The 16,256-nt window shown below is 45.5% G+C and overlaps 1 protein-coding gene across 2 annotated transcripts in view; it reads right to left on the minus strand.

Moving 5' to 3' along the window:
* Positions 1 to 2,140: 2,140 nt before the first annotated feature.
* Positions 2,141 to 16,256, minus strand: part of aplf (aprataxin and PNKP like factor) — a 37,426-nt gene continuing 23,310 nt past the window's right edge. For both annotated transcript variants that reach the window (XM_078272829.1, XM_078272820.1), the window contains exons 7-11: positions 13,473 to 13,657; positions 11,854 to 12,107; positions 9,405 to 9,557; positions 6,868 to 6,914; positions 2,141 to 2,874 (exon numbers count right to left, since the gene is read on the minus strand). In XM_078272829.1, coding sequence (XP_078128955.1) covers positions 2,687 to 2,874; positions 6,868 to 6,914; positions 9,405 to 9,557; positions 11,854 to 12,107; positions 13,473 to 13,657 — 827 coding nt within the window. In that variant the 3' untranslated portion in view covers positions 2,141 to 2,686. The remainder of the gene's footprint in view (positions 2,875 to 6,867; positions 6,915 to 9,404; positions 9,558 to 11,853; positions 12,108 to 13,472; positions 13,658 to 16,256) is intronic.

Here is a 16,256-nt window from a genome sequence, read left to right on the forward strand (position 1 = left end):
ACGCGCTAACGTGCTCTCTGTTGATTCAGTTCTCTTAAGCGACAGCGACGCAGTGCTTCCTAGCCTGTGTAGCCATTGCTGCCGGTCCAGATTCCCCCTAGGTCTGGTGCCGGTAACGTTACCTCCAGATATCTGAATGAAATGTCTCAACGCTCTCTGACTGTAGAGTCTGGAGAGCTGCAGCTTTATCGTGTTTACGTGTTAAATAAAAAGTACATTAACGTTCTTAATGTAAACATGCTGCAGGTTAGAGGGAAGGGTAGAATCTCGCTCTTATTCAAGGAAATTGGTTTTGTGGCATTGAATTGGAATCGAATCAGTAAATCAGTGGCGAGGGAAGAAGCTCTTAAAGAGACAGGTGGGGGAATACAGGTATATTTAGACAGACAGTATGAGAAAAATGTGTTTTTTTAACATTAAAACATGTACCGTATTTTCCGGACTATAAGTCGCACTTCTTTTCATGCTTTGGCTGGTCCTGCGACTTATAGTCAGGTGCGACTTATATATCAATATATATATAATGTAACATGTTTTAAATGTTATTTCATGCTGAAAACATCACCGTCTGCAGCCGCGAGAGGAGCTCTAGGCTTGTGAGGACTATATGCTGCTCCTAAAGACAACTGAGAAAGAAAAGAAGCTGCAGGAGACTGCAGGTAGTAAAACACGCAGCTGAAAACGGTCATCGAGCAGCAGAAGGAGAGTTTGGAGTGAGAGAGAAACTTGTGAGGGACTGGAGAAAAGGTTAGTCTTACTGCAATGAAGAAAACAAAGAAAGCTAGTCGCGCTGAAATTCAGATGGCCAGAGCTGGAGGAAGGAGTCCACAGATGGGTGCTTGAACAACGTGCTGCTGGGAGAGGCTCGTCAACAGAGCTGTTACGTTACGTTAACATAGAGGACACCTACCGTATTCAGCCCCTTGTTCTGGGGGCTGTTGGTAGTTTAATAACTGTTAATGTGTTACGTTAACATAGAGACACCTACCGTATTCAGCCCCTTGTTCTGGGGGCTGTTGGGTAGTTTAATAACTGTTAATGTGTTACGTTAACGTAGAGGACACCTACCGTATTCAGCCCCTTGTTCTGGGGGCTGTTGGGTAGTTTAATAACTGTTAATGTGTTACGTTAACGTAGAGGACACCTACCGTATTCAGCCCCTTGTTCTGGGGGCTGTTGGGTAGTTTAATAACTTGCCTTTCCAGATTAAATGTCTGTTCTTGGTCTTGGATTTTGTGAAATAAATTTCTAAATAAATGAGACATATATGTTTTCTTCCTCTTCATGACGCATTTTTTGACTGATGCGACTTATACTCTGGAGCGACTTATAGTCCGGAAAATACGGTAAATATGTTCTAGTAGAAACCCAAAATACAAATATGTAAAGCTCGAAAAGACCCCTACCACTACCGCAGCAGCTATAACCCATACAGTCTGTGGCCGGATGTCCCTCATTTTCGGCCGGATGTCCCGTCCCCTTCCTCTGTCTCTGTGTTGGGGTTCTAACCTCCGGCTGATTTGTGAGGACTATGGTTAACTGCTCCTCAGATCTCTGCAGGGTGAATCCAGACAGCTAGCTAGACTATCTGTCCAATCAACGTCCACACGTTCCACCAAAACCAGCTCCTTCCTGAGACTATTTAGCAGAGGCACCGTGGCTCCGTCCGGAGCTTAGCCCCGCCCACGATGATTGTGATTGGTTTAAAGAAATGCCAATAAACCAGAGCAGGTTTTCCTCCCATCCAGGAATGCTGTGTGGACTCGCCAGACCCTCCTCCGCTGCTCTGTGGAGGAAGGTCTGGCAAGGCGAGACGTTTTTTAATCACACGCCTTTACACTGAGCTGAGTGACCCCTGATTTGGTTTTTTGTTTAAGGGATACTTCACCCTCAAAATGACCATTAGTAGTAAAAGTATAAATTCCTCTTCTTATTATTATGGAGAATCAAGAATTCCAGGAAATACTCTGACTAATTGATACGCAAATGATCATTTTGAGGGCGAAGTATTCCTTTATATTCTGATGTTCAGCACAGAAAACGGGAACATTAAAAAGGCGCAGAACGCGGAAAGAGGCACTGAATTGGAATAAAATCAGTGGTGATACCCAGAGACAGACACAGAGACTCGGAAACGCTGACCAATCAGAGCACACTGGGCTTTTTTTCCCGGGAAGAAGCTCTTAAAGAGACAGGCGCTAAAACGGAGCGTTTCAGACATAATATACAGGTATATTTAGACAGACAGTATGAGAAAAAAAATGTGTTTTTTGAACATTAAAACATGGAAACATGTTCTAGTAGAAACTCAAAATGCAAGTATGAACTAAAAAAAGAGCGTGATATGGAACATTTAAAGCTCGAACGGACCCGTTATTTTGTTTTTTAGAGGCAGTTCAGTAGTTTTTACATCAACATCAGGTGGACGAAAAGTACAAAGAATCACGACTAGCACTGATTGGAGTTACAGCCTCTCAATGAGACGGATTTTCCTTTTAGTTTCCCTTCTTTCATTCAGTCCGGCGTCGTGTTAGGTTAGTGTTTTGTGTTTGGAGAGGGCTGTTTTTCTGCAACGGGTGTGTTTGTCCCGTTTTTTTCCTGCCTGTACGTGACTGTGTTGATGCGTCAGCGGCTGCAGCAGTGTGTCTCTGCTCTGCAGCTTCAAAAGAAAAAAATAAGTCTGTATCTACTTCTTTCTCTTCATAAAGGCCTTTGCTTCCTTCTGCAGTGCTTTGACGTCCTCCTTATCGCTGTCATCGGAGACGGGAGGAAGGTAGTCTGAGTCATCGCCCGTGTCGTCGTCAATGAAGCTGTCGCCGTCTCCATCGTCCTCGTCGCCATTGTCCTTCTTGGGGACGGCGCGTGTGGCGCGCGCTGTAAAAGCGGGCGACAGCATGAACGTAAGGTTATGAATCAGAGTGAGTCACAGAGGCAGACAGTTCAAAAGAGACTTCATGAGCGCCGCGGAGAGTGCCCTATTTTCTTTGAGAGCATTTTCAAATCAGCGGTCTTTGATTACCTGGTTCACTTTTCTACTTTTGGTGGGAAGGAAAAACAGAGACAGACAAATAGATAAAAGAGGGAGAGTCACAATGTTCCAAAGAAGTCATTTCATTGTGTTCTCATGACCATGAAAGGCGAAGTCCCTCCAAAACACCCTCTATACTAAAGATTTCAAGCAGCGCCAATGGTATGAAAACACGACACACTTCCTGGGCCCTATTTAACGGTCTGAGGTCACGGCGTGAAGCGCCTGGTGCAGGTGTGTCCAAATCCACTTTTGCTAGTTTGACGGCGGGAAAAAAGGGTCCGTGCGCCGGGCGCATGGTTCTAAAGGGTTGACCTTAGTGTCTTCATTAATCAGAGGTGTGTTTTGGGCGTAACATGCAATCAACCAATCAGAGATCATCTCCCATTCCCTTTAAAAGCCAGGCGCGTTTGGACCTTGGAGCATTGCTGTTATGATGGAGGATTTGCACCGTAATATTTGTATCTGTAATCTTCTGCATGTGTGTGTGTGCGTGTGTGTGTGTGTGTGTGTGTGTGCGTGTGCGTGTGTGCTGCTGTACGTCCGTGTGTGTGTAACAAGCATAGTGTGCACGTGCTGTGCACGAGCCTAGGAGCATTTTACTAATGCTCTGTTAAAATAACAATGAAATGCTGCGTTATTGACTTTAGACCAGGTTTTTGTTGGTCAATGGTGCCATCACTTCCCACTGCCTCAAGATAGCAATACTCCCAGAATGCACCTGAACACACCTCCCTGTAAGACCAGCATGCCCAGAATGCACCTGAACACACCTCCCTGTAAGACCAGCACGCCCAGAATCCACCTGAACACCAAAATATGCCCGGAATGCACCTGAACACGCCATTGACCAACAAAAACCTGGTCTAAAGTCAATAACGCAGCATTTCATTGTTATTTAGTAAAATGCTCCTAGGCTCGTGCACAGCGCGCGCACACACTATGCTTGTTACACCAAGGCCAAGGTCCAAACGTGCCTGGCTTTTAAAGGGAATGGGAGATGACACTCTCACTCACACTATGCTTGTTACACACACAGGGATGCGCAGCGACACGCACACATGCAAAAGATTAAACATAAAAATATTACATTATGTCAACTGTTACATTATGTCAAATCGATATGATCTGCTCGTGCGCTTTCACTTCATGCATGAGCAGATCAGTTTCTTCTCCTGAAAATATCTCCGTCCTGCTCAGCAAATCCTCCATCATAACAGCAATGCTCCAAGGTCCAAACGCGCCTGGCTTTTAAAGGGAATGGGAGATGATCTCTGATTGGTTGATTGCATGTTACGCCCAAAACACACCTCTGATTAATGAAGACACTAAGGTCAACCCTTTAGAACCATGACCCCGGCACACGGACCCTTTTTTTCTACTGTTAAACTAGCAAAAGTGGATTCATACACGCCCTAAACACACCTGCACCAGGCGCAAAATAGGGCCCATAGTGTCAGAATGTCTGGAGATATGTGGATTGTGAGGAATGGGTATATTAATATTTACTTTGGTGACTACGGGAAGAAGGAATCGCTCATAATCTGTGTTCACATTCACTTGTCCCGTTGGAATCAACACACTCAGGACGTCCTGCTAGTCTCCTAAAAAGGCGTGGCAGTGGCGGAGATCACGTGACACAGATACAGGAAACTACTCCGTGTTGGGGCGTCTCGGTTCTAAACCGGCTCTGGTCCCTCACCTTCCTGTGGACCACCATGGGACTTTATTGCAAAAATAAAAGATGTACGGTAGGGAACGGGGAGAGACTAAGAATGTTTTGATGAATTACACATATGATGTTTGTCACTTTAAAAGATACTTTTGCAAGTCAAGAGTCTCACCACTCTCTCACTACTTAGGTTAGTGAAGAGGAAGTTGGTCCAATGGCTTTTTGGTTGACAGGAAGCAGCGAGCATACCTCGTGTGCCTATAGCACTCGCCTGAAAGACAGAAATCTGGCACGTGCTGTATCATGTAATTGTTTCTCCTCGTGTATTGACATGCAGATTTTTACACGTTTCTTATCAAAAATCAGTTTCATAACTGGAACTAACTAAATCTGACTCAACAATAACAACTAGAAGGACACTGGGAGAGAGGGAAACCCTCCGCCAAAGCCGTGCCCTAACTCGCAAAGCTGACGAAAGTCAAAAATAGTTTGTGCATCCGCCCCGTGATTCGGATCCGCTCCAAAATGTGACGAGTTCTTCCTTGGCCCCAACACGTTCTCACTCCCATCACGTAAAACACGGTTGTTGGTCAGGTGCCGTTGGCGTTGTTATTGACGCTAAAAGTCTCTCTTTATCTAAACGTGCTTGGTCGGGAATATTGGTCGGGACGGTTGGGTTTAGGTAAAGAAGACGGGACGGCTGGGTTTAGGTAAAGAAGAACGGGACGGTTGGGTTTAGGTAAAGAACAACGGGACGGTTGGGTTTAGGTAAAGAACAACGGGATGGTTGGGTTTAGGTAAAGAACAACGGGACGGTTGGGTTTAGGTAAAGAATAATGGGACGGTTGGGTTTAGGAAAAGAAGAACGGAACGGTTGGGTTTAGGTAAAGAACAACGGGACGGTTGGGTTTAGGAAAAGAAGAACGGGACGGTTGGGTTTAGGAAAAGAAGAACGGGACGGTTGGGTTTAGGTAAAGAAGAACGGGACGGTTGGGTTTAGGTAAAGAAGAACGGGACGGTTGGGTTTAGGTAAAGAAGAACGGGACGGTTGGGTTTAGGTAAAGAAGAACGGGACGGTTGGTTTTAGGTAAAGAAGAACGGGGCGGTTGGGTTTAGGAAAAGAACAACGGGACGGTTGGGTTTAGGGACGGTTGGGTTTAGGAAAAGAAGAACGGGACGGTTGGGTTTAGGTAAAGAATAATGGGACGGTTGGGTTTAGGAAAAGAAGAACGGGACGGTTGGGTTTAGGAAAAGAAGAACGGGACGGTTGGGTTTAGGTAAAGAAGAACGGGACGGTTGGGTTTAGGTAAAGAAGAACGGGACGGTTGGGTTTAGGTAAAGAAGAACGGGACGGTTGGGTTTAGGTAAAGAACAACGGGACGGTTGGGTTTAGGGAAAGAAGAACGGGACGGTTGGGTTTAGGTAAAGAAGAACGGGACGGTTGGGTTTAGGTAAAGAAGAACGGGACGGTTGGGTTTAGGTAAAGAAGAACGGGACGGTTGGGTTTAGGTAAAGAAGAATGGGACAGTTGGGTTTAGGAAACGTGACACGCGGGACATGAACCCTGGTCTCCTGGGTGAAAGACCTGTGTTGTTTGACTCCCCCCCCCCAACCAACCTTCCTATGCAAATTTTTGGGCGTTCATACTACTCGCTACCGTAGCGTCATCTTCAAGCGCCATGTAGCTGCTGCTCTTGGTGCAGGTAATAATATCAAACCCAACAAATACATGTATGTATGAACACGGTTTGTTCTTGGGCCCCTAACGAAGTCTTATTTTAGGTACTGTATGTAGTATACTGTCATGTGGTTTGGTATTTTCCTATTTTACTTTAGTAATCATCAGTAGAACATCTTATTTCCTTCACCGCTGCGTGGGTAAAAGGACAGCTGTGCTTTCAGAGCAATCAGTGTGAAAGATTTAAAAGCAGCCATCACTTCTCCGGCTTTCTTTGTCCTGTCAGTAATGTCGAGGTCGAGACGCGACACGTCTTAAATCAGGACACGACTGTCGAGCGGCCAAGCGTGTCTAAACTAAATGTCAACTGGGGCATCAAAATGCTAATGCAGCAGCTGAGGAAAGACACATTTTGAAAAGAAGAGAGGTTCCTTATTAAAACGGTGGAGGGGGAGGTGTGTGTGTGTGTGTGTGTGTGTGTCATCCTACCTGGTTTCTTTGTGTGTTTGTATTCTTTCCTGTGAAGAGGATTTTTCCTGTCGGGGAACAAAATAAGAAAGTCAAAGTGGTGTTTGTAGTTGCAGTAATAAATTATATCATCAATAAAAAAAGATTAATGTTGGTTTCGTGCCAACGCAGTGACGCAGGTCAGACTGCTGAAGGCTGCAGGTTTCTATTTTTAACGCCTCGAAATATGACAAAATATGAACAGAACGTTAGCTCTGTGTAATGTGTTATTAGTGTTTACTGTAGCTAACGGTAGGCTAACGTTAGCTGCTGTGTAACGTGTTATTAGTGTTTACTGTAGCTAACGGTAGGCTAACGTTAGCTGCTGTGTAACGTGTTATTAATGTTTACTGTAGCTAACGGTAGGCTAACGTTAGCTGCTGTGTAACGTGTTATTAGTGTTTACTGTAGCTAACGGTAGGCTAACGTTAGCTGCTGTGTAACGTGTTATTAGTGTTTACTGTAGCTAACGGTAGGCTAACGTTAGCTGCTGTGTAACGTGTTATTAGTGTTTACTGTAGCTAACGGTAGGCTAACGTTAGCTGCTGTGTAACGTGTTATTAGCGTTTACTGTAGCTAACGTTAGCTGCTGTGTAATGTGTTATTAGTTTACTAGCGTGACGTGTAGCAATGTTTCTGTTGCCACTAACGTCTGTTTTGGAGCATCAGAGCAACACAGACATTTAAGTGGCACCGTAATCTGCGTCACTATTTCGTCCGGTAGATACCGGGCACTTTTAACATGCGCCGTTAACGTGAACAGAAAATTGCGTTGCATGTATCTTTTCACGGCAAACACGCATGTTTGGAAAGTGGTCGCACAACAGCTGAAGTGGCTCCTTCATCGTATCCTTCAACAAAGGAGGAATGTAGCACCATATGGAGGTGAAAGCAGTTATAATTAGCCTATGTGACAATAACATTTGTTTTGGTTAAAATCAACAAATACTTGTGATAATTAATCGTGATCAATATATTGATCAAAATAATCGTGATTATCATTTTGGCCATAATCGTGCAGCCCTACGTCAGGCTACGGCGTAGGGTCCGTAATCTACGATAAGATAAGATATACTTTATTGTCCCCGAAGGGAAATATGTTTTGGACTCTGTCCGTTCCACAGCTTTACATAGACAACACAAGATACAGAAAATAAACATCTCAACACATACTCTCATGCAACACAAACCATGCTCTCATATACATTAGACAGGTCCCTATATAGTAATACTCTCATATACATTAGACAGGTCCCTATATAGTAATACTCTCATATACATTAGACAGGTACCTATATAGTAATACTCTCATATACATAAGACAGGTCCCTATATAGTAATACTCTCATATACATAAGACAGGTCCCTATATAGTAATATACATTAGACAGGTACCTATATAGTAATACTCTCATATACATTAGACAGGTCCCTATATAGTAATACTGTCATATACATTAGACAGGTACCTATATAGTAATACTCTCATATACATTAGACAGGTCCCTATATAGTAATATACATTAGACAGGTCCCTATATAGTAATACTCTCATATACATTAGACAGGTACCTATATAGTAATACTCTCATATACATTAGACAGGTCCCTATATAGTAATACTCTCATATACATTAGACAGGTACCTATATAGTAATACTGTCATATACATTAGACAGGTACCTATATAGTAATACTCTCATATACATTAGACAGGTACCTATATAGTAATACTCTCATATACATTAGACAGGTCTCTATATAGTAATATACATTAGACAGGTCCCTATATAGTAATACTCTCATATACATTAGACAGGTCCCTATATAGTAATACTCTCATATACATTAGACAGGTCCCTATATAGTAATACTCTCATATACATTAGACAGGTCCCTATATAGTAATACTCTCATATACATTAGACAGGTACCCTATATAGTAATACTCTCATATACATTAGACAGGTACCTATATAGTAATACTCTCATATACATTAGACAGGTACCTATATAGTAATACTCTCATATACATTAGACAGGTCCCTATATAGTAATACTCTCATATACATTAGACAGGTCCCTATATAGTAATACTCTCATATACATTAGACAGGTCCCTATATAGTAATACTCTCATATACATTAGACAGGTACCTATATAGTAATACTCTCATATACATTAGACAGGTCCCTATATAGTAATACTCTCATATACATTAGACAGGTCCCTATATAGTAATACTCTCATATACATTAGACAGGTACCTATATAGTAATACTCTCATATACATTAGACAGGTACCTATATAGTGAGCACATTAACTCCTCCTTTCAGTTTTTACTAACATATTGCCCAACCCAAATATGGTTAGAAAATGTTTCCTTTCATGTTGAACATCAGGAGATGAAACACATCCTCTTGATACCAAAACATGTATTTCTGTAATTTCACGCCCTCTCTGACATTAACGTTGGCACCATTGTGTCTTTCATCTGCCTGTGCTGTGATGTCTGACCTGTAGCAGTCGGTGCCGTAGGGACACTCGGGTCGGTCCGCCTCCCCTGTCTCCTCTTCCTCTTCCTCCTCCTCCTCCTCGTCCTCGTCCTCGTCCTCCTCGTAGTCCGTGTCACCGGGGTGACTGCACTCCTGGAAATGGACCGGGTTCTTCCTGGAAACAGAAGACGGAGGTGATTAGAGGAGAGAGGTCTTCAGAAAACATATCCAAGGTGGGGATGCAGCGGTTAAAGGTGCTGTGAGCGACGTCACATCTCCTCACTATCTGCTAGCTGCCTGTCCCCTGAACACACTGTAAAAAATATCTCCTCACTATCTGCTAGCTGCCTGTCCCCTGAACACACTGTAAAAAATATCTCCTCACTATCTGCTAGCTGCCTGTCCCCTGAACACACTGTAAAAAACATCTCCTCACTATCAGCTAGCTGCCTGTCCCCTGAACACACTGTAAAAAAACATCTCACTATCTGCTAGCTGCCTGTCCCCTGAACACACTGTAAAAACATCTCACTATCTGCTAGCTGCCTGTCCCCTGAACACACTGTAAAAAAACATCTCACTATCTGCTAGCTGCCTGTCCCCTGAACACACTGTAAAAAACATCTCCTCACTGTCTGCTAGCTGCCTGTCCCCTGAACACACTGTAAAAAACATCTCCTCACTGTCTGCTAGCTGCCTGTCCCCTGAACACACTGTAAAAAAAAAACACACTGCGCCAACCTGCACCACCAAACATAACACAGTCTTCCAGCCAATAACCGACAAGAAGGATTTGGGGGTGGGGGTTGGGGGGTTAGTGCAAGGAAGGGAGGGGGAGGGAACGGAGGCTAGCTCGCCCCTCCCGACACTTTTTGAGGACAACAGAAGGGTTAAACCTCTGAGACAACGTAAATGCACACACACAACAAATAAAAGGAAAAGACAACAGTACAAAGACATAAAGTACTAAAATGTTTCCTGTACATACATCAAAAAAGAAAAACTGGGTCTATTACTATATTTTTGGGGGATTTTCATTCACTCAGCGCTTTCAGCTCTGCAGCTGGAAGGTATTAACGCATCAGTCAGCTGTAAACGAGGCTCTAAAGTTTTCTCTCTCTGTGCACGGAGATGATTTCCCACCAGTCGGAGACGGTAATCTGCGTCAGTTTGGGAGCGTCAAAAGGTAAATCAGCGCGGCTCGGATCCGACAACGTTCACGTTTAGCTTTTGATCTTAAATGTAAGATGTAGCATCTCTTGAGGATAAAAAGCCGAGAGACAGGAAGCAGCTGGCTGCTTTTCAGATGCATGATTGCTGTTTGTGCACGGGCGAACGCACCTGTTCCTTAGCATAGGCGTATATTGTTTTGGGGGTGGGATGCAGGGGATATGTCCCCCCTTAATATTTAGAAGAGTAAGATTTGTCCCCCCTCAAAACAAGACAACCCACTCCCCAAAAGAGGTCAAAATAACTGTTCTGGGGGCTCAAAACATGTACGGAACAATGTACAGAACTTCTTGTACATCGGGGGTAAAAGAACACAACAGGAGCGAGAAAAATAAAGATAGATTCATGTAGATTTCAACTTTGGAGCTTGTGGCTTTAACGAGGTCTCATTCTCTGACAGATTTGTCGTTGAGATGCAGATGACGATCATGTCGTCGACGACGTGGATCGTTGTTTTTACGGGTTTTCCTAGACCATTTAAATGGTTCCTGAAAGCAGACAACGGGAGCTTTGCACTCCTATATGGGGCATTACGGTAGCTGCTCAGCACAGGGAGGCGAATGGTAGTTTTTTGCAGGATGGTAGGGGAAGACTCATGAATATTCATTAATGAACTCATCCCTGAATGGCTAGTACTCGTTGCCTGCTCTGGTTGGGTTGGTTAGGTTTTAGGCAAGAGGATTGGGATTGGTTATGGTTAGGGTAAGAATGTCAGGGCGAGCCAATCAGGGATTCAAATTACTCCTTAGTACGTTTGTGCTATCGGAAACTGTTAAAACTGTAAACTGAAAGCAGAGAATGAGGGCTTTCCGACTATATTAAATTACGGTAGGATAAGTATCAGAGAAAATAGAGAGAGGAGAGTGTACGTAGCAAACAGGAGTAGTAGGACGACGAAGAATATCGACAGAAAACGATTTTTTTGGGGAGTTTATCGACGGGTTTGAGTCAACGGACTCACTTTTGTGAGAGGGGATGTGAATAAAGTCACCCATAGTGAGAAAGGCACCTGACAGGCTCATTGGGTCATAGTCCAAATGGACCCGTGTCTGTAGCTCGAGAGGAGCTGGAACATAAATAAAAAGATGTGTGCTGTAATGTGTATTTATTTAATTTATTACTATTATTATATATATATATATATTTTTTTGTAAGTAAATCGTATCGTTCATGAACCGGTAATGAAGTCACGGTATTGGTACCAGTACCGGTACCGGTATCTGAAGGCTACCCAGTCCTACCTGTAGCAGCTCTTCCCGTACGGACACGGCGTTCTGAGTCGCGGTCCGAAAGCAGCGCCGCTGTTCGCCTCCACAGACTCGGCTCGTTTCGTCTGCCGTTGTCCGTTTTTCGGGGCGTTTCTGTCAGCTGTAGATGTCTCTCCGCCTCCCTCGGCCTCGTCCGTCTCCATGGGGAAGCCGTCAGACTCGTCGCTCATCACCGACCTCTTGGATTCGCTCGGAAGACGAACCGAGGGCTGCTGGGGAGGAAGATCCTGAGAGTAGACGACAGTAACAGACACACAACGGCTTTCATAAGGACATGTTAAATCTCTGGGCCCTCTTTTAACGATCTAAGCACACGGTGTGAAGTGCACGGCGCAGGGGCGTTTAGGGCGTGTACGAATCCACTTTTGCTAGTTTTTATTTTATTTATTAAGATTAATTTTTTGGGCATTTTTAGGCCTTTATTGACAGGACAGCTGAAAAGATTGAAAGGGGAGAAAGACGGGGAATGACATGCAGCAAAGGGCCGCCGGTCGGCGTCGAATGAGGGCCCGCTGCGTCGAGGAGTAAACCTCTATATATGGGCGCCTGCTCTACCAACTGAGCTGCCCCAGAATGCACCTGAACACACCTCCCTGTAAGACCAGCACGCCCAGAATGCACCTGAACACACCTCCCTGTAAGACCAGCACGCCCAGAATGCACCTGAACACACCTCCCTGTAAGACCAGCACGCCCAGAATGCACCTGAACACACCTCCCTGTAAGACCAGCACGCCCAGAATGCACCTGAACACACCTCCCTGTAAGACCAGCACGCCCAGAATGCACCTGAACACACCTCCCTGTAAGACCAGCACGCCCAGAATGTACCTGAACACACCTCCCTGTAAGACCAGCACGCCCAGAATGCACCTGAACACACCTCCCTGTAAGACCAGCACGCCCAGAATGCACCTGAACACACCTCCCTGTAAGACCAGCACGCCCAGAATGCACCTGAACACACCTCCCTGTAAGACCAGCACGCCCAGAATGCACCTGAACACACTTCCCTGTAAGACCAGCACGCCCAGAATGCACCTGAACACACCTCCCTGTAAGACCAGCACGCCCAGAATGCACCTGAACACACCTCCCTGTAAGACCAGCACGCCCAGAATGCACCTTAACACACCTCCCTGTAAGACCAGCACGCCCAGAATGCACCTGAACACACCTCCCTGTAAGACCAGCACGCCCATGGGCCACAGATGGGTGCAGGTGCATTTGCTGTTTAAACAACGCTGCGCCGGGTGCAAGATAGGACCCCTAGGAGTCTTTTTTGACAAGAAAAAGTCGACCGGGGCTAGAGCCGGGCAATATGGAGAACATCAAATATCACCATATTTTAGACCAAGTACCTTGATGTCGATAATGCAGCGATGTTGTAGCATTGACTATTGGTGCTTTCACAAAATATTAACATAATTTTTTTAGTCTGAATGCACCGTAACATTACTCTTAAATTAAAACTCAAAAGGTAAGACTGACAGTTGGCTTTATTTGGGGCAAAAATGATTATTTGTGGGAAACAAGTAAACAAAAAAGCATTGAAAACGTGTGTGTGATATCAGCCGCCGACTGTACTCAACTGTTTTCGACTGAGATGCTCTCTGTTCCTCATCGCTCCTCTTCCTCCTCCTCTTCGTCGGCCTCTCCTCCTCCTCACTAAGCCCCGCCCCCTCCGGTGAGGAGGTTTTGGGGGGCGTGGCCCGTTTGGCTGCTGCTCCTTTAGCGCTGGTGGACGGCGCTTTACTTCGCTTAGCAGCTGTTGGAACTAAAACACAGAAACTGAAATCATTTCAGAGGATTTTTACAGCCACTAGAGCCCAGCAACAAAAAAATATATCTATAAAATGAACTGCTATAAGGGCTACGTGACATGATATGAGGACAATATGCACATCGCAATAATGGTATTACCTGCTAAATAAACAGATATTAAAGTGTTTTCAGTTCTGCTGCTTTCAGTTTAAAAAAAAGGATGACAGTATACAACACGTTCTCACACTCATCTCGTAAAATATGGACGCTTGGTCAGGTGCCTTTGTCGTTCTTATTGACGGTAAAAGTCTCCTTTAGCGCTATAAGTAAACGTGCTTGGTCGGGACTATTGCCGTCCCTTTAGCGCTATAAGTAAACGCGCTTGGTCGGGACTATTGCCGTCCCTTTAGCGCTATAAGTAAACGCGCTTGGTCGGGACTATTGACGTCCCTTTAGAGCTATAAGTAAACAAGCTTGGTCGGGACTATTGCCGTCCCTTTAGCGCTATAAGTAAACGAGCTTGGTCGGGACTATTGCCGTCCCTTTAGCGCTATAAGTAAACGCGCTTGGTCGGGACTATTGCCGTCCCTTTAGCGCTATAAGTAAACGTGCTTGGTCGGGACTATTGCCGTCCCTTTAGCGCTATAAGTAAACGCGCTTGGTCGGGACTATTGCCGTCCCTTTAGCGCTATAAGTAAACGCGCTTGGTCGGGACTATTGGCGTCCCTTTAGCGCTATAAGTAAACGCGCTTGGTCGGGACTATTGTCGTCCCTTTAGCGCTATAAGTAAACGCGCTTGGTCGGGACTATTGCCGTCCCTTTTAGCGCTATAAGTAAACGCGCTTTGGTCGGGACTATTGCCGTCCCCTTTAGCGCTATAAGTAACGCAGCTTGGTCGGGACTATTGCCGTCCCCTTTAGCGCTATAAGTAAACGCGCTTGGTCGGGACTATTGCCGTCCCCTTTAGCGCTATAAGTAACGCGCTTGGTCGGGACTATTGCCGTCCCTTTAGCGCTATAAGTAACGCGCTTGGTCGGGACTATTGCCGTCCCCTTTAGCGCTATAAGTAAACGCGCTTGGTCGGGACTATTGCCGTCCCCTTTAGCGCTATAAGTAAACACGCTTGGTCGGGACTATTGCCGTCCCCTTTAGCGCTATAAGTAAACGCGCTTGGTCGGGACTATTGGCGTCCCCTTTAGCGCTATAAGTAAAGCGCGCTTGGTCGGGACTATTGGCGTCCCCTTTAGCGCTATAAGTAAACGCGCTTGGTCGGGACTATTGGCGTCCCTTTAGCGCTATAAGTAAACGCGCTTGGTCGGGACTATTGTCGTCCCTTTAGCGCTATAAGTAAACGCGCTTGGTCGGGACTATTGTCGTCCCTTTAGCGCTATAAGTAAACGCGCTTGGTCGGGACTATTGTCGTCCCTTTAGCGCTATAAGTAAACGCGCTTGGTCGGGACTATTGGCGTCCCTTTAGCGCTATAAGTAAACGCGCTTGGTCGGGACTATTGCGTCCCTTTAGCGCTATAAGTAAACGCGCTTGGTCGGGACTATTGCGTCCCTTTAGCGCTATAAGTAAATGCGCTTGGTCGGGACTATTGTCGTCCCTTTAGAACTATAAGTAAACGTGGTCGGGACTATTGGCGTCCCTTTAGCGCTATAAGTAAACGCGCTTGGTCGGGACTATTGGCGTCCCTTTAGCGCTATAAGTAAACGCGCTTGGTCGGGACTATTGGCGTCCCTTTGGCGCTATAAGTAAACGCGCTTGGTCGGGACTATTGCCGTCCCTTTGGCTCTATAAGTAAACGTGCTTGGTCGGGACTATTGCCGTCCCTTTAGCGCAGTTATGTTAAGGAAAGGGTCATGGGTGGGCGAGAAAGGGAGGAAAGAAAAAAAACAACTATATCAAGTCAAGCGTGACAAGCGGGACGTGAACCCCGCTCTCCTGGGTGCAAGTCCTGTTTGACCCATCCACCCCCCCAACCAACCTCCTTACATACTCCTCTCTAAATCCTCTCTAACTGCTGCTCTCCCCGGTGCGTTACACAAACACGCTGAAAGACGCCTTTTTCGTCGCATCAGACGCTGACAGACACTGTCCAAACGTCCTTATTTTACGAGTTTGGAATGAGAACGGGTTGGTATACTACATGAGAGAAAAGGTACTTAATTACTTTCCACCACTGCAAACAATTTGAGAAGTCAAACTCTTGCTGCGACTGTGAACACACTTCCTTTCTCCTGAGAGATGAGTCAACACTGAGAGCATCACCAGTTTCTCTTTAGGAAACTGGAACTATTCCATCGGTCCACTCTGCCCGTTTGAACTCAGCTCTTAAAGTGCAGCGCAGAGCGGATGGACGCAGTAATGGAGGCGGCCTGTCAGTAGCAGAGCAGAGACGTCTGCTTTGCTTCAGAGGAAATGTTACAGCAGCAGAGACAGCGGAGATCTTGTCGGTGTGTTTTTGAGGCGGTGTGAGAGTCCTGTACAGGAAACAGGAAACATGTAGCCTGGACGCCAGCCGACCTTAGCCCCGCCCACAACATTTGAGGTCGGGAAGTTTCGGTCTGGACTTGATCCGTTGTGGAGCAACTAAGCTCGAACCAGAGCA

This window comes from Sander vitreus, chromosome 2 (assembly GCF_031162955.1).
Source record: "Sander vitreus isolate 19-12246 chromosome 2, sanVit1, whole genome shotgun sequence".
Taxonomy (NCBI): domain Eukaryota; kingdom Metazoa; phylum Chordata; class Actinopteri; order Perciformes; family Percidae; genus Sander; species Sander vitreus.